Source organism: Coregonus clupeaformis, chromosome 1 (genome assembly GCF_020615455.1).
Source record: "Coregonus clupeaformis isolate EN_2021a chromosome 1, ASM2061545v1, whole genome shotgun sequence".
NCBI classification, from domain to species: Eukaryota; Metazoa; Chordata; class Actinopteri; order Salmoniformes; family Salmonidae; genus Coregonus; species Coregonus clupeaformis.
This window is the reverse complement of record NC_059192.1, coordinates 17,002,031-17,025,444: the sequence shown is the minus strand read 5'-3', so window position 1 is coordinate 17,025,444 and position 23,414 is coordinate 17,002,031. Positions and strand designations below refer to the sequence as shown.

The window sequence follows — 23,414 nt, the reverse complement described above, 5'->3', positions numbered from 1 at the left end:
TCTCAACGGTCCGGCACGCCACCTAAACTCCGCCCCTGTGCTTTTTACTCTAAAAAGCTCAGCCCGGCGGAGCGTAATTATGACGTCGGGGACAGGGAGCTGTTAGCTGTAGTTCAGGCCCTTAAGGTGTGGAGGCATTGGCTTGAGGGGGCTCAACACCCTTTCCTCATTTTGACTGACCATCGGAACCTGGAGTACATCCGGGCAGCGAGGAGACTGAACCCTCGCCAGGCTCGATGGAGTATGTTTCTCACCAGGTTCGTATTTAAAATCACGTACATCCCTGGGTCCCAGAATGGTAAGGCAGATGCGCTGTCCAGCGGTATGACACGGAGGAGAGGTCCGTTGAGCCTACCCCCATACTACCGGAGTCTTGTCTTGTGGCACCGGGGGTGTGGGAGGCCGAATCGAGCGAAGCGTTGCGTGCACCGACCCCAGCCCTCCACAGTGTCCTGAGGGTCGGAAGTACGTTCCGCTCGAGATTCGGGATCGACTCATTTACTGGGCTCACACGTCACCCTCCTCTGGACATCCGGGTATTGGCCGGACAGTGCATTGTCTTAGCACTAAATACTGGTGGCCCACGTTAGCCAGGGATGTGAGGGTTTATGTCTCCTCCTGCTCGGTGTGCGCCCAGTGTAAGGCGCCCAGACACCTGCCCAGGGGTAAGTTACAACCCCTGCCCGTTCCACAACGACCATGGTCCCACCTCTCGGTGGATTTTGTGACAGACCTTCCCCTCTCTCAGGGGAATACCACCATCCTGGTCGTTGTGGACCGGTTCTCTAAGGCCTGTCGTCTTCTCCCTATGTCGGGTCTTCCTACTGCCCTACAAACCGCAGAGGCCCTATTTACCCACGTCTTCCGGCATTACGGGTACCCGAGGATATAGTGTCTGATCGAGGCCCCCAGTTTACCTCCCGAGTATGGAGAGCGTTCATAGAGTGTTTGGGGGTCTCGGTGAGCCTTACCTCAGGGTACCACCCGGAGAGTAACGGGCAGGTAGAACGAGTCAACCAGGATGTGGGTAGGTTTCTGAGGTCGTATTGCCAGGACCGGCCTGAGGAGTGGGCTCGGTACATTCCCTGGGCCGAGATGGCCCAGAACTCTCTCCGCCACTCCTCTACCAACCTAACCCCCTTCCAATGTGTGTTAGGTTACCAGCCGGTTCTGGCACCTTGGCAGCAGAGCCAGATCGAGGCCCCTGCGGTGGATGATTGGATGAGGCGCTCGGAGGAGACGTGGAACGCTGCACACGTCCACCTGCAGCGGGCCATCCGTCGTCACAAGGCGAGCGCCGATCTCCACCGCAGTGAGGGGCCGGTGTACGCACCCGGAGATCGAGTCTGGCTCTCTACCAGAAACCTACCCCTCCGCCTGCCCTGCCGGAAGCTGGGTCGGCGGTTTGTGGGGCCTTTTAAAGTCCTGAGAAGATTGAACGAGGTGTGTTATAGGTTACATCTGCCTGTTGAATATAAGAATATTAACCCCTCGTTCCATGTGTCTCTTCTCAGGCCGGTGGTAGCTGGTCCACTCCAGGAAGGTGAGATAGGAGAGACTCCTCCGCCCCCACTGGACATCGAGGGGGCTCCGGCGTACACCGTTCGGTCCATCTTGGACTCAAGACGCCGGATGGGGGGTCTCCAGTATCTCGTGGAGTGGGAGGGTACGGCCCGGAGGAGCGGTGCTGGGTGCCGCGGAGGGACATCCTAGACCCATCTCTCCTGTCGGAGTTCCACCGGGACCATCCCGCGCGCCCTGCTCCGCGTCCTCCTGGTCGTCCCCGAGGCCGGGGTCGGCGCACGGCTGGAGCCGCGCGTCAAGGGGGGGGGTACTGTCACGGTTTCGGCCGAGGCTGCTCCTCCTCCTTGTTCGGGCAGGTTTCGGCGGTCGTCGTCCCCGGAGTACTAGCTGCCACCGATCTATGTTTCATGTTCGTTTGGTTTTGTGTTGATGTTGTACACCTGTGTCTAGTTAGTCCTCGTTAGTGTCCTATTTAGTTCTCGTTGTGTGTTTTTGGTGTTGTGTGTGATTGCTCTTCTGTTTTGGTGTTCTGAGCTACGTACTTCCCTCCGTTGTTTGGAGAGGTTTTCGCACATGTTTGTGCGCCTTTTGTTTGACGCCTGTGTGCGCCGTTATTTCGCCTCCGGGCTTATTGTGCTCATTTACTACGTGAATATTTCACTAAAGTCTTTTGGACTTAGCTTCTGCGTCCTGCGCTTGATTCCTGCACCACACCCACCTTCAGCACCCCTGACAGTTGTCTTGCGTTGCTGCCATGCTATGTTGTTGTCTTAGGTCTCTCTTGTCGTGATGTGTGTTTTGTCCTATATTTTAATTTTATTTTTAATCCCGTCCCTGCAGTAGGCCTTTTGGTAGGCCGTCATTGTAAATATTGTTCTTAACTGACTTGCCTAGTTAAATAAAATAAATAAATAAATACATCTGTAATGAATGGTCGTCACTACAAAGTCATAAACCCCTCCTATTTCTACAATTTATCATCTAAAATGTTGATTTTAAACCTAACCATAACCACACTGCTAACCTTATGCCTGACCTTAAATTAAGACCAAAAATCTTATTGAATGAATATTTACAATATAGACAATTTTGACTGTAGCTCTGGCTAGTGGGAACTGTATTTGAATGGATGAAATTGTAATGGGGCCAAATGGTAATACGTTGGTGGTAAGACACTTCTCCCGAACACACACTGGGGCCCTTAAAGGCCATTTCCTATAGTGACCCAAGGTGTGAGTTTTGGGCCTTTTGTTATTAGAAGAGTACACACTGAGTTATTTTATCCTGAGTATGAATGTTTTCTAATGATGGTTCACATCAAACGTATTCCATTCCATTCCCCCTCTAGTGTAGCAGTCGTATTTCATTACCCCTCCCATGTAGCAGTCGTATTCCATTCCCCCTCTAGTGTAGCAGTCGTATTCCATTCCCCCTCTAGTGTAGCAGTCGTATTCCATTCCCCCTCTAGTGTAGCAGTCGTATTCCATTCCCCCTCTAGTGTAGCAGTCGTATTCCATTCCCCCTCTAGTGTAGCAGTCGTATTCCATTCCCCCTCTAGTGTAGCAGTCGTATTCCATTCCCCCTCTAGTGTAGCAGTCGTATTCCATTCCCCCTCTAGTGTAGCAGTCGTATTCCATTCCCCCTCTAGTGTAGCAGTCGTATTCTGGTGTTGTTTTCCCATGTATGAGCCCAACAGGGGCTGAGACTGAGACATAGGCTGCGTCCCATATGGCAGTGGTTCTGAACCCTCTCCTCTGGGACCCCCAAGCCGTTCCATGTATTTGATCTATTCCACAGCTAACACACCTGATTCAACTTGTCAACTAATCATCAAGCCCTTGACTAGGTGAATCAGGTGAGCTAGTTCAGGGCTACAACAAAATTGTGAAATGTCTGGTGGTCCCCGAGGAGAGGTTTAAGAGCCGCTGCCAAATGGCACCCTTTTCTCTACAAGTGCAATACTTTTATTATTATTCATTACTTCCTGCCAAGGCAGCAGCTACTCTTCCTGGGGTTTATTATGGATCCCCATTAGTTCCTGCCAAGGCAGCAGCTACTCTTCCTGGGGTTTATTATGGATCCCCATTAGTTCCTGCCAAGGCAGCAGCTACTCTTCCTGGGGTTTATTATGGATCCTCATTACTTCCTGCCAAGGCAGCAGCTACTCTTCCTGGGGTTTATTATGGATCCCCATTACTTCCTGCCAAGGCAGCAGCTACTCTTCCTGGGGTTTATTATGGATCCCCATTAGTTCCTGCCAAGGCAGCAGCTACTCTTCCTGGGGTTTATTATGGATCCCCATTACTTCCTGACAAGGCAGCAGCTACTCTTCCTGGGGTTTATTATGGATCCCCATTACTTCCTGCCAAGGCAGCAGCTACTCTTCCTGGGGTTTATTATGGATCCCCATTAGTTCCTGCCAAGGCAGCAGCTACTCTTCCTGGGGTCCAAACATATTAAGGCGCTTACATTACATATAAAACAAAATATAAAACACTACATCATATAACATTATTACACTACTACATATCTACAATACAAAATGTATAATACCACCATACAACAATATTACAATGTACGTGTGTGTGTGTAGAGTGCATGTGTGTGCTAGCGTGTGTGTGTGTGTGTGTGTGTGTGTGTGTGTGTCTCTTCACAGTCCCCGCTGTTCCATAAGGTGTATTTTTACCTGTTTTATAAGTCTGATTCTACTACTTGCATCAGTTACCTAATGTGGAATAGGGTTCAATGTAGTCATGGTTCTATGTAGTACTGTGCGCCTCCCATAGTCTGTTCTGGACTTGGGGATTGTGAAGAGTCCTCTGGTGGCATGTCTTGTGGGGTATGCATGGGTGTCCGAGCTGTGTGCTAGTAGTTTAAACAGACACCTTGGTGCATTCATCTTGTCAACACTTTTTACAAAAACGAGTAGTGATGAAGTCAATCTCTCTTCCACTTTGAGCCATGAGAGATTGACATGCATGTCATTAATGTTAGCTCCCCGTGTACATTTAAGGGCCAGCCGTGCTGCCCTGTTCTGAGCCAATTGTAATTTTCCTAAGTCCTTCTTTGTGGCACCTGACCACACTACTGAACAGTAGTCCAGGTGCGACAAAACTAGGGCCTGTAGGACCTGCCTTGTTGAGAGTGCTGTTAAGGAGGCAGAGTAGCACTTTATTATGGACAGACTTCTCCCCATCTTAGCTACTGTTGTATCAACATGTTTTGACCGTGACAGTTTAAATTCCAGGGTTACTCCAAGCAGTTTAGTCACCTCAACTTGCTCAATTTCCACATTATTCATTACAAGATTTAGTTGAGGTTTAGGGTTTAGTGAATGATTTGTCCCAAATACAAGGCTTTTAGTTTTTGAAATATTTAGGACTAACTTATTCCTTGCCACCCATTCTGAAACTAACTGCAGCTCTTTGTTAAGGGTTGCAGTCATTTCAGTTGCTGTAGTAGCTGACATGTATAGTGTTGAGTCAACTGCATACATAGACACACTGGCTATACTCAGTGGCATGTCATTAGTGAAGGGGTATGTGTGTGTATGAGTCCTAGTCAAAACTAGTGGACTATATATAGTGAATAGGGCTCCATTTGGGACGGAGAGAGCTCTAAGGCAGGCAGCCAGGGTGAATCCGTTAATAAAAGGTGGTGTCACCCTGGATGGGATAAGGGCCTTACAGACAGATAGGACGTTAGCTAGCTGGGCAGCCAGGCATTACTGAGGCCTGAGGTCGCCATGGAGACGTGGCCAGAGAACTAGCTAAGGGCAGGGTGGGACACGTGATGAGTCTGGACTGTAGTCCAGGACAGGGCACTCTGTTGTTGATCCATGCTGCCAAGTCTCCCTGGTGGGCTGCTGCCTCCTGGCCTGGTAAGCATGGACATGGGCACTGTGTCAGTGTAGGCTATTGCCAGGTAGTGTATTTAACTGCTGTAATGTTGATAGTGACATATTATCCATTAGGAGTAATTCCTTGCTTTTGCTTTTTCAGCCTTATTGAAAATGTCAAGGTATATAATCTAACAGTAGGATTGGCAAGCAACGTGTTGTTATTTTAAAGTGTTATGATTATATAAGTGGGTTGGTATACTGCAGGAGAGCACAGCCAAGGACATACAGTGCATTCAGAAAGTATTCATACCCCTTGACTTATTCCACATGTTGTTGTGTTACAGCCTGAATTCAACATGGATTAAATTATGTTTTTCTCTCACCCATCTACACACAATACCCCATAATGACAAAGTGAAAACTTCTTTTTAGAAATGTTAGCAAATGTATTGAAAATTAAATACAGAAATATCTAATTTACATAAGTATTCACACCCCTGAGTCAATCAATACTTTGTAGAATAACCTTTGACAGTGATTACAGCTTTGAGTCGTCTTGGATATGTCTGTATCAGCTTTGCACATCTGGATTTGGGGATTTTCTCCCATTCTTCCTTGCAGATTTTCTCAACCTCTGTGAAGTTAGATGGGGAGCGGTGGTGAACAGCAATCTTCAAGTCTTTCCTCAGATTTCCAATGGGATTCATGTCTGGGCTTTGGATGGGCCACTCAAGGACTTTCACATTCTTGTTCTGCAGCCATTCCAGCATTACTTTGGCTGTATGCTTGGAGTCATTGTCCTATTGGAACGTAAATCTTCGCCCCCAGTCTAAGGTCGTTTGCGCTCTGAAGCAGGTTATCGTCAAGGATTTGCATGTATTTGGCTCCATTCATTGTTCCGTCTATCCTTACCAGTCTCCCAGTCACTGCCGCTGAAAAGCATCCCCATAGCATGATGCTGCCACCACCATGCTTCACGATAGGGATGTTGTTAGACAGGTAATGAGCTGTGCCTGGTTGTTTTCAGCCAAAGCGTTAAATGTTTGTCTCATCAGACCACAGAATATTTTGGCTGATGGTCTCAGAGACTTTCACATGCCTTTTTGTAAACTCCAGGCGAGCTGTCGTGCATTTTTCTCAGGATTGGCTTCCGTCTGGCCACTCTCCCATAAAGTCCAGATTGGTGAAGCACTGTAGAGACTGTTGTCCTTCTGGCAGGTTCTCCCATCTCAGCCAATGAACTCTGTAGTTCTGTCAGAGTGGTCATTGCATTCTTTGTCACCTCCCTTGCCCAATTGCTCAGTTTGGTCAGATGGTCAGCTCTAGGCAGAGTCTGGATAGTTCAATATTTTTTCAATTTCCCAATGGTGGAGACCACTGTGCTCTTGGAAACTTTAAACACTCTTGAAATATTTTTATGCCCTTCCCCAGATATATGCCTCATCAGAATTCTATCTCAGAGATCTATGGACAGTTCCTTGGACTTCATGGTATAGTTTCTGCTCCGACATGCACTGTCAATTGTGGGTGTGTTTTCTTTCTAAATCATGTCCAAACAATTGAATTGGCCACAGATGGACTCCAATCAAGTTGTAGTAACATCTCAAGGATTATCTAAATAAATTGAATGCACCTGAGCTCAATTTGGAGTGTCATAGCAAAGGGGTGTGAATACTTATGTAAATTAGATAATATTGGTCATGTAGTGTATGTGGACACTAAACTCATTAAACATCTCCTTCCAAAATCATGGGCATTAATATGGAGTTGGTCCCCCCTTTGCTGTTATAACAGCCTCCACTCTTCTGGGAAGGCTTTCCACTAGATGTTGGATTTTTTATTTTTTTTATTTTAATTTGGGGGGGGTAGATCAGCTTAATCTTGCAGATAGATTGTAACTTCCATCAATGTAATTGTCTGCATCACTTCCAATCCCCCATGTTTTTTATATATATACTCCCCTTTATTACTTTTCAACCCCGCCATCCTTTCCCTACTTGGGGTAAATTAGTGAACAACAATGCTTAGGCCTCTACTTCCAGCTTATACTTACTATCTACATTTTATGGACACAGTCAATTTTACAATAATTATATTTTGTTTGTTTTTTCTTCTGAACTTCTTCTACTCTCCGATCATTTTCATGATGTCCATCCGGTTTGCTTCTATATGTTGGAACATTGCTGCGGGGACTTGCTTCCATTCAGCCACAAAAGCGTTAGTGAGGTCGGGCACTGATGTTGGGAGATTAGGCCTGGCTCGCAGTCTGCGTTTCAATTAATCCCAAAGGTGTTAGATGGGGTTGAGGTCAGGGCTCTGTGCAGGCCAGTCAAGTTCTTCCACCCCGATCTCGACAAACCATTGTCATGCTGGAACAGGAAAGGGCCTTCCTCAAACTTTTGCCACAAAGTTGGAAGCACAGAATCGTCTAGAATGTCATTGTATTTCCCTTCACTGGAACTAAGGGGCCTAGCCCGAACCATGAAAACCAGCCCCAGACCGTTATTCTTCCTCCACCAAACTTTACAGTTGGCACTATGCATTGGGGCAGGTAGCATTCTCCTGGCATCCGCCAAACCCAGATTCGTCCATACAGTTGACCGGGGCAGCTCTAGCAGGGCAGAAATTTGACGAACTGACTTGTTGGAAAGGTGTCATCCTGTGACTGTGCCACGTTGAAGGTCACTGAGCTCTTCAGTAAGTCCATTCTACTACCAATGTTTGTCTATGGAGATTGCATGGCGGTGTGCTTGATTTTATACACCTGTCAACAATGGGTGTGGCTGAAATAACCAAATCCACTAATTTGAAGGAGTGTCCACATACCTTTTGTATATGTAGTGTATTTCTGTATTTAATTTGTCATTATGGGGTATTGTGTGTATATGGGTGATCTTTTTTATTTTATTTAATCAATTTTGAATTCAGGTATGAATACATTCTGAAGGCACTGTAGGCCTGCACATTGAATGAGATCGACAGGCTGGCATATAGAGAAGAAGCTGACAGGCTGGAATATAGAGAAAAGCCGACAGGCTGGCATATAGAGAAGAAGCTGACAGGCTGGCATATAGAGAAGAAGCCGACAGGCTGGCATATAGAGAAGAAGCTGACAGGCTGGCATATAGAGAAGAAGCCGACAGGCTGGCATATAGAGAAGAAGCCGACAGGCTGGCATATAGAGAAGAAGCCGACAGGCTGGCATATAGAGAAGAAGCTGACAGGCTGGCATATAGAGAAGAAGCTGACAGGCTGGCATATAGAGAAGAAGCTGACAGGCTGGCATATAGAGAAGAAGCCGACAGGCTGGCATATAGAGAAGAAGCCGACAGGCTGGCATATAGAGAAGAAGCTGACAGGCTGGCATATAGAGAAGAAGGCGACAGGCTGGCATATAGAGAAGAAGCTGACAGGCTGGCATATAGAGAAGAAGCTGACAGGCTGGCATATAGAGAAGAAGCTGACAGGCTGGCATATAGAGAAGAAGCTGACAGGCTGGCATATAGAGAAGAAGCTGACAGGCTGGCATATAGAGAAGAAGCCGACAGGCTGGCATATAGAGAAGAAGCCGACAGGCTGGCATATAGAGAAGAAGCCGACAGGCTGGCATATAGAGAAGAAGCTGACAGGCTGGCATATAGAGAAGAAGCTGACAGGCTGGCATATAGAGAAGAAGCTGACAGGCTGGCATATAGAGAAGAAGCTGACAGGCTGGCAGACTGGCTGGAGGATTGTGGTCTCATGCATAGTGAGTTGTGTAATAATGTATCAGGATAATAATAGGTAATGACGGATCACCCTGCAGTAAAGGAAGCTAGGCCTACTTAAAGTACTTCCTTAGCTACAACAGCGCAATGTGAGGTTGCACAATTGTGTCCCTTGAAAGCGGTGATGGCTGAGCTAATTTGTTTGGTTGTTTTGGAGCAGTTTGCACTTCATAATGGCTAGTGTTTTAGTTGTTTGTCAAAAGGTGAAGACGGAAAATTCCATAATAGAGTTTGTATTAAGTTTCTACTTCTCCAAACCTCTTGTGCAGTCATTCATGCTCAGTTTTATTATCATTGCTCATACAATTGTCCTTGTGTTTGTCTAAATGGGAATTCTTTGTTGAGGGGGTAAAACCTCTCCCCACACACTAACAATCCTTATGACTGAGGACAGATTTTATGAAGGTATTGAATAAAGAGGTTAAACCACAGTAGGCAGACAAGAAGATTATTGAATTGTCCTTAGGGTCGTTCTGTCCTTTGAAAGGAGAAGAACTGGGTTAACGTATCATATTTCAAAATCCCCTCTGTTCTCTTTGCTGCTACAGTTACCTTTTCAGTTGAATGGGCCCTTGTTTCGAGGGTGACGTTGCTTTGGAATATTGTTGCCTGAGGCCCCATTCATCCAGAGGGTATGAATACACAGAGACTAGAGGGTGTGTCTGTGTCGTGTGAGTGTGTGTGTGCACGCGTGCGCTCTGGTTTTAAAACACAAGCAAATGATTGGATGGCGCCTAGCAGCCACAATTGAAACCCTTGTTGACATCACCTAGGCCTACTGGGGCTGCTGGCATACCTGGGGGCAGTTCAACTGCCAACTTTGCCTCTGTCCACTCCACACCATTATGTTTTGAGATTGTATTTCATTGCGGGGTCAATGGTGACACAAAGACAGATTGGCCTAGGTAAGTGGACACTCTTGAAACGGCCCATGTCATCAGCTTCTGAAACGGCCCATATCATATTCTAAAACGGCCTATGTCATCAGCTTCTGAAATGGCCTATGTCATCAGCTTCTGAAACGGCCCATATCATATTCTAAAACGGCCTATGTCATCAGCTTCTGAAACAGCCTATGTCATCAGCTTCTGAAACGGCCTATGTCATCAGCTTCTGAAACGGCCCATATCATCTTCTAAAACGGCCCATGTCATCAGCTTCTGAAACGGCCCATATCGTCAGGCTTATTGAATCATAGGTCAATATGCTGCCAGGTTGCAGATCAAAGTGTCTGCTGTGAAATCCAGAGCATGTAAGCAGTAAATGATATCTTTGTTGCAGTGCTGTAGACTTATCAGGGCCCCTGACTCTAATTACAACTTAAGTTCTGAACACTGATCAGTCTCACCATGCTTTCAGTGTTGCAGTAATACAAGTGAACGGTGACCATATGGACCATATGTAGCTTAATGGAGTGGATGTAGGAAGGCTCTGATGGGGGTGAGATTTAGGTCAGTATTTACACAGAAAGCAGTACCTGCAGAAAAATGGCTGTGTGAAGAGAGAGAGAGAGAGAGAGAGAGAAGAGAGAGAGAGAGAGAGAGAGAGAGAGAGAGAGAGAGAGAGAGAGAGAGAGAGAGAGAGAGAGAGAGAGAGAGAGAGAGAGAGAGAGAGAGAGAGAGAGAGAGAGAGAGAGAGAGAGAGAGAGAGAGAGAGAGATCTGCTCCAGTCACAATCCTCTCCAACTGATTCATATTCTGGCTGCCGCTTTTAAACAATATTTCTACAGTTATGGGAACTTGGAAGTTCTATTAAAGACAAGTGAATGCATGAAAAATGTATTCCGATGACTTGTGTGTTTCCCCTCTTTTAAAAAAGTACTTTTAGTCCAGGCTGAGTTCCAGTTAAGTGAGAAATAACTGAAGTACCCACCCCCTCTACTTCATTCCAGAATACCTCAAAGCCCCGGCCTGGCAACAAAAGTTTCCACATTTGAGGCAGAGCGGCATAGAAGAAGAAAGTTGTCTTGATTCTGGCCTCAGACGTAGTCAGCAGCTATTGGAAATAGATTATGTTTACTGTCATGTGCTCCTTCTTCAAAGGAATAAAATGACAAAGCTACTCTGTGTTATAGTTAGATCCTCAAAGTTGGCATGGAAACTGAGTTGGTTTGCATGGTTCTTGCAATGTGGTTTTAATGTGTCCTCTGTTCTGTTTTTCCCTTAGGCTGATTTGTGGATTATCTAGACCAGAACTCAACGTAGCTGTAGCTGTTTGAAGGACCATGGCTGTGTACTCTAGAGACCTGGATCAAGCCTTGCCTTGACAACACTGTTTACAGTTAAACGTGAGAAAGACACAAACATCACATAACTCTCAGCACCAATCAGGTGTTTCTGGTCCTGTGGCACATTAAATCACAGACTTCATTAGATATCACCATGCCAATTCTCAAGCAGCTAACCTCGAACCAGTCCAAGCGTCGCTCCCGGGCCGACCTGACTGCAGAGATGATCAGCGCCCCTCTGGGGGACTTCAGACACACCATGCATGTGGGTCGTGGCGGGGATGCCTTTGGGGACACCTCGTTCCTCAGTACCCGGTCTGGGGAGCCCCCTAAAGAACCAGTTCCAGAGGTCCAGCAGAGCTCCCCTGGACCTGTCCCCAAACCAGGCCTGCTGTCCCGAACCTTCAGGAGCAGCAAGCGCTCCCAGTCGGTGAACCGTGGCGACATGTATGAGAACAACTCGTTGGCACCCCCTGGTGGCTCGCCAAACTTTGTGAAGAACGCCATCTCCCTGCCCTACCTCAATGACGAGGACGTGGGCAGGAAGGGCGGCGGTCAACGGATGCCCAAGAGCGTCTCCTCGAGCCCTCTGAAGAAGCTGCCCGAGGTCGATGGAATCAGCAAACCGGTCAACGGTGCCTCGGCCATGGCGATGCTGGACCTGGAGTTTGACGAGCGTAACTTTGGCGAACTGACTGACCTGCCGCCATCACATCCTCGGGGTGGCGGGATGAAGCACGCGGAGTCCATCATGTCATTCCACATTGACCTGGGACCCTCCATGCTGGGGGACATCCTCAGCGTCATGGAAAAGAAGGGCTGGGATGAGGACGACTTGGGGTACGAGGAGGGGAAGGGCAGCGAGGGCCGCGGGTCACCCCCTTTCAGCCCTCCCACCACGGAGGATGAGATCGAGGACCAGGTGGATCTACAGCCGGCAGTCAGGCCCCCACCCGCCTATCCTCAGCAGAAGATGATGAAGATCATGACCGACCCCCCATACACCCCTCCCACGAACTACCACCCCCACAGCCACCTGGACAGCTGCTCCGTGTCCTCCTCCGGCTCCGCCGCTCTTGAGGAGAAACCACTCCACCACCTGCAGGAGGGGGACACGGACAGCGCCAAGTACAGCTCTCCAGGGGCTGGGGGGGAGGACGACAAAGACTTCTCCTTCATGGACGAGGATGATGATGAGATCAGGGTGTAAAACAGAACAGGGCTGTAACATCACCACCACAGAACGAGTTTTGAAGCTATAATAAGCCTGGGAGGGGTAGGGAGCACCATACAAATCCCTAAATTTTTTCATATGGATATATCCTGAGAACCTCTATACGGGGACACCCTGTTCTGCTATACCTCCTGGATGAGGAATACGCACACACACCATCTGTTATTGAACCTTATTTACTCCAGTGTGTGTGTGTGTGTTCCACAGTTTAATGGAAATAAAAATGCCTGTCCCATGAGTCCTTTTCTCCAGCCCATTACAGAATTGCAGTGTCGACCACTAACTCTCTCTCTCACACACACACACACTGCAACTCTGAGACACCAGTTATTGGTGTGAGGGATTCTTTTTGTAGAACTATGATCTGTCGTTATGATGATCTAATCCCACAGTTCCAATGTCATTAAAGTGTGTTTCTCCTTATAAGGGGATCAATGATCTCAACCCTCATATCCACTCATTGACAGAGGTCACAGAGGTCGAAGCGTGAACTGTTGATCACCCAGAGGGAGGTGTGAGGGTCATGTGAGGTCACGGACTGAACTGTATATTTCCCACACTGCTTTGGAGGAAGGAAGAGGGAAAGGATGTTAAATGTATCCCAGCATCCTTTGGAGCCTTGAATGGATTGTATGTGTGTGTGTGTGTGTGTGTGTGTGTTGAGTGAGGTGAGATGCAGTTAAAATATTGGTTTGATAATGTTCAGAAGGTTAAAGATGGCTTCTTCAATGTTTACTACATACAGAATGGATAAAATGGTCTTCAGGTTCTTAATCAATGTCACAACTTGGTTGTTCATTATTTACATTTCAGTCATTTAGCAAACGCTCTTATCCAGAGCGACTTACAGTTAGTGAGTGCATAAATTTTTCATACTGGCCCCCGTGGGAATCGAACCCACAACCCTGGCCTTGCAAAATACCATGCTCTACCAACTGAGCTACACAGGGCCCTATTCCAACCATTAGTCAGCTTTATTGTCCTGTTCACCATACATACTCTATACAGCCAACACACTGAAGTCCTAAATGATCCAACAGTTAGCTTGTTTGATTTGTTATCTAGTAACTACTTCTAATAAGGGGCAGATCATACTAGTTGTATTTGCACTGTTTTAAGTCACCATCATTTTGATTGGAGGGAATTTTGTTAAAGGTTGGATTTTGGTGATCTTCTTTAGTTGTTCTAAGCCTAACTTACTAGCCTACTCAGTGAGCCAACTTAGGCCTTAGCTTTGGAGTTGATTAGGTTTGGGTTTGGCAATGAGTCTGTGGCACTTTAGCTCAGATCAATGGACTCAGCAGAAACATAGAAACCCTGATCTCAGTCATATCTCCCCTACTAGCACTGCCAAGGTGTAGCAACACAGCTCCCTCCCTAAAACACTAACTATTGTACATAAAGAATCTTTGTTTTGTTTCCATGTAAATGTTTTGATTTACTTTACTTATTAAGGACAAAAAATGAACATTTGGAAAATAAATGATGGCCTTTTTGTAGAAGCTTTCATGTCCAGTAACGCTTTTATTCTACAAATGTTTATAAACTAAAAAAGGACATAACTCACAGGAGCAGAGAAGGTGGTTGTGAACATGAGTAGTGACCGTACAGGTTAGGAGAAAGAGAGGAGTCTGAAGGGAGGAGGGTATCAGTAATAGGATAACATTATTGATAAGTGACAATGTTACCCTCCTCTCTCCATTGTGCCATACAGACCTGGCTACTGTAGGAGCAGATTTAATCAGCACACCCTCTGGCTTTCCTCCACCCTCTTATTCATAAACATAGTTGGCTGATTGGTCGGTAACCAAACCAACGACTCATACATTCATGAGTCACATGTTTGGGAAAGGAAATGGCAGGTGCGCCTGTTCCCTTTAGTTTCCTCCTACAGTGTTTGTGTCCCAAATGGCACCCAGCACCCATAGTGCTCTGGTCAAAAGTAGTGCACTATATAGGGAATAGGGTGCCATTTGGGATGAATACAGCGTGACTATACAGTGAGGGGAAAAAGTATTTGATCCCCTGCTGATTTTGTACTTTTGCCCACTGACAAAGAAATGATCAGTCTATAATTTTAATGGTAGGTTTATTTGAACAGTGAGAGACAGAATAACAACAACAAAATCCAGAAAAACGCATGTCAAAAATGTTATAAATTGATTTACATTTTAATGAGGGAAATAAGTATTTGACCCCCTCTCAATCAGAAATATTTCTGGCTCCCAGGTGTCTTTTATACAGGTAACAAGCTGAGATTAGGAGCACACTCTTAAAGGGAGTGCTCCTAATCTCAGTTTGTTACCTGTATAAAAGACACCTGTCCACAGAAGCAATCAATCAATCAGATTCAAAACTCTCCACCATGGCCAAGACTAAAGAGCTCTCCAAGGATGTCAGGGACAAGATTGTAGACCTACACAAGGCTGGAATGGGCTACAAGACCATCGCCAAGCAGCTTGGTGAGGAGGTGACAACAGTTGGTGCGATTATTCGCAAATGGAAGAAACACAAAAGAACTGTCAATCTCCCTCGGCCTGGGGCTCCATGCAAGATCTCACCTCGTGGAGTTGCAATGATCATGAGAACGGTGAGGAATCAGCCCAGAACTACACGGGAGGATCTTGTCAATGATCTCAAGGCAGCTGGGACCATAGTCACCAAGAAAACAATTGGTAACACACTACGCCGTGAAGGACTGAAATACTGCAGCGCCCGCAAGGTCCCCCTGCTCAAGAAAACACATATACATGCCCGTCTGAAGTTTGCCAATGAACATCTGAATGATTCAGAGGAGAACTGGGTGAAAGTTTTGTGGTCAGATGAGACCAAAATGGAGCTCAACTCAACTCGCCGTGTTTGGAGGAAGAGGAATGCTGCCTATGACCCCAAGAACACCATCCCCACCGTCAAACATAGAGGTGGAAACATTATGCTTTGGGGGTGTTTTTCTGCTAAGGGGACAGGACAACTTCACCGCATCAAAGGGATGATGGACGGGGCCATGTACCGTCAAATCTTGGGTGAGAACCTCCTTCCCTCAGCCAGGGCATTGAAAATGGGTCGTGGATGGGTATCCCAGCATGACAATGACCCAAAACACACGGCCAAGGCAACAAAGGAGTGGTTCAAGAAGAAGCACATTAAGGTCCTGGAGTGGCCTAGCCAGTCTCCAGGCCTTAATCCCATAGAAAATCTGTGGAGGGAGCTGAAGGTTCGAGTTGTTAAACGTCAGCCTCGAAACCTTAATGACTTGGAGAAGATCTGCAAAGAGGAGTGGGACAAAATCCCTCCTGAGATGTGTGCAAACCTGGTGGCCAACTACAAGAAACGTCTGACCTCTGTGATTGCCAACAAGGGTTTTGCCACCAAGTACTAAGTCATGTTTTGCAGAGGGGTCAAATACTTATTTCCCTCATTAAAATGCAAATCAATTTATAACATTTTTGACATGTGTTTTTCTGTATTTTTTTGTTGTTATTCTGTCTCTAGCTGTTCAAATAAACCTACCATTAAAATTATAGACTGATCATGTCTTTGTCAGTGGGCAAACGTACAAAATCAGCAGGGGATCAAATACTTTTTTCCCTCACTGTAGGTCCCCCCTCCCTCACATTCATTCATTTGGTCCGATTATAATATCATCTGTTAGGGTAAAGCAGGAAGTCCCTGCTCACTCCTTCCCGGATCCCTGAGTATTGTCGCGTTCACAACAACTGGGAACTTGGAAATATCTGACTTCAGTGCGTTCAAGACAACTGGGAACTAGCTCCGACTGAGAAAATAATTTTGAACAGTCATCCAACTCGGAATTCAATGTCGGAAACTCAGGCATCTTTCTAAAACTCAAGACTTTCCGACCTGGAGATCACTGACCTCATGATTTGACCTAGTTTTTTCCCGAGTTCCCAGTTATCTTCAGCACCATAATCTATTGACTTTATGCTCCTATGTGAGAGAAAATTACATTTGTGCCATATGTGACACTGGAGAGCACTGTTTTTGTTCCCTGTTATGGTGTTGTTTGGTTGGTGGAGGCGGGAGCACATTATCCAATGGTATTAGGTGAGGGGAGGAGCATAATGCCAGGCAGGATGTGACATCACTCAGCCATAAGATCATGCTATGTATGTCAGAGTTCCATATGTACATGTCTGTATTAAAGAGAGATCAAAACAACCAGGTGGAAATGTGCCAAGTATGTATGTAATAATCCTGTCATCCTCTGACATGTCATATTGGTTCTTGATGTTTGAAGGAAACATTTATGTGCTACAGCAGTACAGGCTACTTAAATATCAGGCCTCTCACACTGTTCATTTGTAAATGGGCCAAATTTGGAATTGCTTTGTTATGTTATTATTGTTTTAAACTCAGTTGCTTGTTCCATTGTTGTAGAATCTGTCTATGGAAAGTGGGTTAAACTGCTGCAATCCCTTAGCTGTTCTTCACCAAGGCCGGGACACTTTATAAAGAACCTTAATTTTCTATCAAAACACTCATATCTGTCCACCACCATTTTATTTACTACTGAAGTGAAGTAGATAAATACTAATAGTGCCATCCATGAAAAACAGTGACTATTGCTATGTTTGTTATAGGCATTATGGCATAGTGACGCTAATGTAAGTGGGTTTTAACCACAAGCAGATTTCAGTGCCCTGGCCTGATGCCTGTGGTGGGGAGAATGGTACAAGGGGAAAGGATTGTGAAAAATAACTGGCTTAAAGGTTCAGCTGGAGAATGTTTCTTTTTTTCTACTCTGTGGCTAGTTTTTATGCCAGGTATGTACTATTTTTCTTTTCCTATCCATTCACTCTCATTCTACTGTATATTAATACTGAACAAAAATATAAACGCAACATGCAACAATTTCAAAGATTGTACTGAGTTCATATAAGGAAACAGTCAATTGAAATAAATGCATTAGGCCCTTTCACAACTGGGAATACAGATATGCCTCTGTTGGTCACGGATACCTTAAAAAAAACAGGCCTCACTATGGGCCTCAGGATCCCTTCACGGTATCTCTGTACATTCAAATTGCCATCGATAAAATGCGATTGTGTTCGTTGTCTGTAGCTTATGCCTGCCCATACCATAACCCCACCACCACCATGGGGAACTCTGTTCACAACGTTGACATCAGCAAACCGCTCGCCCACATGACGCCATACACGTGGTCTGCGGTTGTGAGGCAGGTTGGACATGCTGCCCAATTCTCTAAAACGACGTTGGAGACGGCTTATGGTAGACAAATTAACATTACATTCTCTGGCAACAGCTCTGGTGGACATTCCTGCGGTCAGCATGTCAATTGCAAGCTCCCTAAAAACTTGAGACATCTGTGGCATTGTGTTGTGTGACAAAACTGCACATTTCAGAGTGGCCTTTTATTGTCCCCAGCACAAGGTGCACCTGTGTAATGATCGTGCTGTTTAATCAGCTTCTTGATATGCCACACATGTCAGGTGGATGGATTATCTTGTTAAAGGAGAAATGCTCACTAACAGTGATGTAAAAAAATGTGTGCACAAAATTGAGAGTACTTAGATTTTTGTGCGTATGGAACATTTCTGGGATCTTTTGTTTCAGCTCATGAAACATGGGACCAACACTTTACATGTTAGGTTTATATTTTTGTTCAGTTTATTTACCTCCCTCACTCTTCCTCTTCTTTGAAATAACAGCTATATTTTTTCAATAAAAAGAGAAAGCTGGTAATCTTTACCTGGAGCGATGTTGTGACTTATTTCATATTCTGTGTTATGTTATGTTGTGTATCTGTCACTATGGCAGCCTGTTTCATAGAGAAATACTTGAACGAGTCAGTTCATGTTTTATTTGTGCAGTTAGCAGCATAAGGTTAAGGTGGGACTTGTGTAAGACACTGGTATTCACACTGTGTTGACAGAGATGCTCCTCTCCAACAAGTCCACACACTCCACACAGTTTGGCATACAAATACAGCCAATCTGTGTTTCTTACCAAATAAATCTCATTTAAACTAACTGCTATACAGCTCATTGGTAATGACATTCTCTAAGCATAGACAGGCTAGAATAGCTGTATTGATAGGGAGTGCATTGTATAGTCTAATGTATTGTGTTAGCTTTTTGTCTGCCAGATACAGTACAGATCATTAATTCCAGAAAATTGTCAAGCTTAATGAGAAGGATAAATACAAGGCACCTACACAGATTGGGATATATGGTTTATAAGCATTAGACTTTCTATATTCAGCAACTCTGATTTAGGCCTACATGTCATCCATTAATGAGACAACAAGTCTACATGTCATCAGTTAGTGAGACAATAGGTCTACATTTTTACACACTCTTATCCAGAGCAACTTACAGGTAGTGAGTGCATACATTATTTTTATTTTTTATTTTTTCATACTGGCCCCCCGTGGGAATCAAACCCACAACCCTGACATTGCAAACACCATGCTCTACCAACTGAGCTACATCCCTGCCGGCCATTCCCTCCCTCCCCATGGGTCTCCCAGTCGCGGCCGGCTACGACAGAGCCTGGATTCGAACCAGGATCTCAAGTGACACAGCTAGCACTGCAATGCAGTGCCTTAGACCACTGCGCCACTCGGGAAACCATTAAATAGAAAATAGGTCTGCATGTCATCCATTAATGAGACGATAGGTTTACTTTCAGCCTGTTGAAGAAATCATATGTTGAGATGCTTCTGCATTTGGATCATGTCAATGGACTGGAAGATTTAACATTCATTTTTAATACAAGTATACTGAACAAAAATATAAATGCAACATGCAACAATTTTACTGAGTTACAGTTCATATAAGGAAATCAATTAATTGAAATACATTTATTAGGCCCTAATCTATGGATTTCACATGACTGGGAATACAGATACGCAACTGTTGGTCACAAATACCTTTTTAAAAATGGGCCTCACAATGGGCCTCACAATTTCATCATGTTATTTTTCTGCATTCATATTGCCATCAATAAAATACAAATGTCTTCTTTGTCCGTAGCTTATGCCAGCCCATACCATAACCCCACCGCCATCATGGGGCACTCTGTTCACAACATTGACATCAGCAAACCGCTCGCCCACACAACGCCATACACGTGGTCTGCGGTTGTGAGTCCGATTGGATGTACTGCCAAATTCTCTTAAATGACGTTGGAGGCGGCTTATGGTAGAGAAAGGAACATTCAATTATTTGGCTACAGCCCTGGTAGACATTCCTGCAGTCTGCATGTCAATTGCACGCACCCTTACAACTTGAGACATCTGTGGCATTGTGTTGTGTGACAAAACTGAATATTTTAGAGTGGCCTTTTATTGTCCCCAGCAGAAGGTGCACCTGTGTAATGATCATGCTGTTTAATCAACTTCAATATATGCCACACCTGTCAGGCAAAGGAGAAATGCTCACTAACAGGGAGTAAACACATTTGTGCACAACATTTTAGAGAAATAAGGTTTTTGTGAGTATGGAACATTTCTGGGATCTTTTATTTCAGCTCCTGAAACATGGGACCAACACTTTACATGTTGCGTTTATATTTTTGTTCAGTGTAAATAGAAGACTTTCTGAATTCAAGTGCATAGGATACTGTTAGATTTGAATGCAGTCTGCTGCTATTGAAATGACAGTTTATTAGGATGTGATCTCCTTATTCCCTGGTGTGATCCTGTGGTGTGATTGATCCCATGGCGTGATTGATCCCATGAGTTGATCCAGTGGGTCAATGCCAACCAGCCCAGTCACACAATGGCTGCTTTGTGGCAGTGGAGTGCCAAGTCCAGAACTATTCTGCAGAGAGAGTATGGCATAATAAGAGTGTACTTATTATGAAGAGGAGGAAGCATCTAACATCTCTGGAGAGACTTGAAAATAGCTGTGCGGCAACGCTCCCCATCCAACCTGACAGAGCTTGAGAGGATCTGCAGAGAAGAATGGGAAAACTCCCCAAATACTGGTGTGCCAAGCTTGTAGCGTCATACCCAAGAAGACTCAAGGCTGTAATCGCTGTCAAAGGCGCTTCAACAAAGTACTGAGTAAAGGGTCTGAATACTTATGTAAATGTGATATTTCCGTTTATTTTATTTTATAAATGAGCAAAAATCTCTGAAAACCAGTTTTTGCTTTGTCATTATGGGGTATTGTGTGTAGATTGATGAGGGGAAAAAACATTTTAGAATAAGGCTGTAACCTAACAAAATGTGGAAGAAGTAATGGTGTCTGAATAATTTCCGAAAGCACTGTAAACTCAGGGAAGCTGTATTGCTATGGGGTTGAATGCACACAAACCAGATGAGGTGAGTTGGGCTGATGAAGAGACCCACCTGGTTGGGGAAAATGCACCTTATTTGCTCTATAATTAAAATGTTGCTGCATCCCTGTCTTTTTGTCTGCAATTGTTGTTTGTACATTTGATCAGGGGAAACTATTTGAAAGGACGACTAAACGTGTGGATGCATGGGTTAAATCACAAGTCTCTTTGGCTGCATTTAGACAGGCACATGACAGCAGGAAGATGTTTTGAGTTGGGGGTGCTGCCAGGGGGGGTGAGAAAAATAAAAGCCCTTTATATGCCTCCATAATCGCATACAGTTGAGCAGACAAGTTTTTAGGATTTTCACTCATGGGGAACATTATTTAGCCGGATCTGGGAAATAAAAAATGGTCCTTTTAGCAATTCTATGTAATTTACGTGATAGCAGACATAAGCAGAATATTTTTCAATACCACACACGACAGAAATGAGTGGCTACTCTGACAGTGACAAACTGAGAGCAATAAAATCCACCTGGTCTTGAATGCAAACAATAGCCCAGGCCTATGAAGAGACACTAATATATAACCCCTAGAAACAATAGCCCAGGCCTATGAAGAGACACACACATATAACCCCTAGAAACAATAGCCCAGGCCTATGAAGAGACACACACATATAACCCCTAGAAACAATAGCCCAGGCCTATGAAGAGACACACACATATAACCCCTAGAAACAATAGCCCAGGCCTATGAAGAGACACACACATATAACCCCTAGAAACAATAGCCCAGGCCTATGAAGAGACACACACATATAACCCCTAGAAACAATGGCTCTCTACTGCTCTGTCATCACGTTGAACCACCATCACGAGCAGGTATTAGTATCTACTGCCCCCTAGCATCAGGTTGCGCGTTTTACATTGAGTACACTGATACCTATTACAGTCAGTGAGGGCATCGATTTACCTTTCAGACAGCTTGTATGCGAACAAAGGTAAAATGTGTTTGTTGTGTTGAATCTTCGAAATTAGAACGCAATAACTTAGGCATATAGGCTACACAACTTGAAAGACAATGAGGAGTTAAATTATATTGAAACTTGCACTTTTATGTTCACATTTTAAGGCTGCTTGTCGAGGCTAGCCTACTTGACTGATTGTCGACTAAAACAAAGTCCTAACGTAGCCATCCTTATTGTAATCTATTAAGTAATACAGAAATGATGACTGTATTCAGTGATTTAGTAAATTACCTAATTTCTCTACCCTCACATTACTCTTCTCCAGGCTGCCACGTTAGTGACAGAGATAGGAGGGTCTTAGTGTGCAGGTTCTGGATACGCAGACAGTGCAGGAATGGCTAAACATGCAGGTCCTCCATGGCCACAGGAGAGATACAAAGGTGTCCAAGAAGTGCAACTCTGATCCTATTTCCAGTAGGTCTCTACCCCCCTCTGGAATGAGATATTACGGTATAATATAATAATAATAAATTAGGTGTGATAGGGGTCAAATTGGGTAGCATCATAGGGAAATTAGAGTATGCATGGTGACTAGTGAAGGTAATTATGTTTTCTGTCTTTATCCATTGAATCAGTGGGCAACTATGACTGGGAGTACCCCAAGGAGTACCCTGTTCATCACAGCAGTCATAGTCAGCCCATTTTACAACAGGGTATTCTGTATCCATGGTGAGGATGGAAGCATCACTCAGCCTTCTGGGGGATGTAGTTTTAGTGGGTCTGGGCCATGTAGTCTAATAGAAGAAGATGTGTTATGACATTGTTGTTGTGTTGTTGTTACAACAAGTAATGATACAGTCAAAATGTAGGTGCTGGCATACAGTTACACATCCGATCGATATTATAGCTTATAAATCGATCTGTGGACACCGTAGATCAAAATGGATTGCATTGAGCGATAGCCCTGGTTCCCACGGACATAGAGTCTATTTTCTGAGCCTCTGTGACGGATATGAAATCTGAAACCACTTGAAGCTGGGATGTCCCTCCTACCATTTCATTCACTCTGTCCATCAACTCCTGACTGAACCCTACGTCACAGCCACTGACAAAGGACATGCCTGCTATCATTACATCGTAGTGCAGCAGGAGAGAGTTGTTTTATAATGGTAGCACATTCAGACAGGGGCGCAACTTTGGTTTTAGAAGTGATGGGGAAGCTCATTTCCTGCATTTCTACTAGTGCTGTACCTGAACCCAAAAAATATTGGTTGACCAAATGTAGTCTTTTCTTTCGATCAATCGATTGGTTGAAATGTTTAAACGTGTATTTTTCCATATATAGACACAACCTACAGTACCAGTCAAAAGTTTGGACACACCTAATCGTTCCAGGGTTTTTCTTTATTTTTACTGTTTTCTACTGTAGTGTCGAGATAGCGATGCTGACATGCTGTGATGACAAGAAATCCGCTGACACTGTTCTCGATTATAATGGTTTATTATATCAAAGATTTCAGCGTCAATTTACAGACTCCTGCAGACATCTGGAGAACAACTGACCCAATCTCTAATATGTTATAT

General features: G+C 44.8%; 1 protein-coding gene across 2 annotated transcripts in view; it reads left to right on the top strand.

The window, feature by feature from the left end:
• Positions 1-13,469, top strand: part of LOC121577750 (cdc42 effector protein 4) — a 33,186-nt gene extending 19,717 nt beyond the window's left edge. For both annotated transcript variants that reach the window (XM_041891611.2, XM_041891621.2), the window contains exon 2: positions 11,299-13,469. In XM_041891611.2, coding sequence (XP_041747545.1) covers positions 11,514-12,569 — 1,056 coding nt within the window. In that variant the 5' untranslated portion in view covers positions 11,299-11,513 and the 3' untranslated portion in view covers positions 12,570-13,469. The remainder of the gene's footprint in view (positions 1-11,298) is intronic.
• The last annotated feature ends 9,945 nt before the right edge of the window (positions 13,470-23,414 follow it).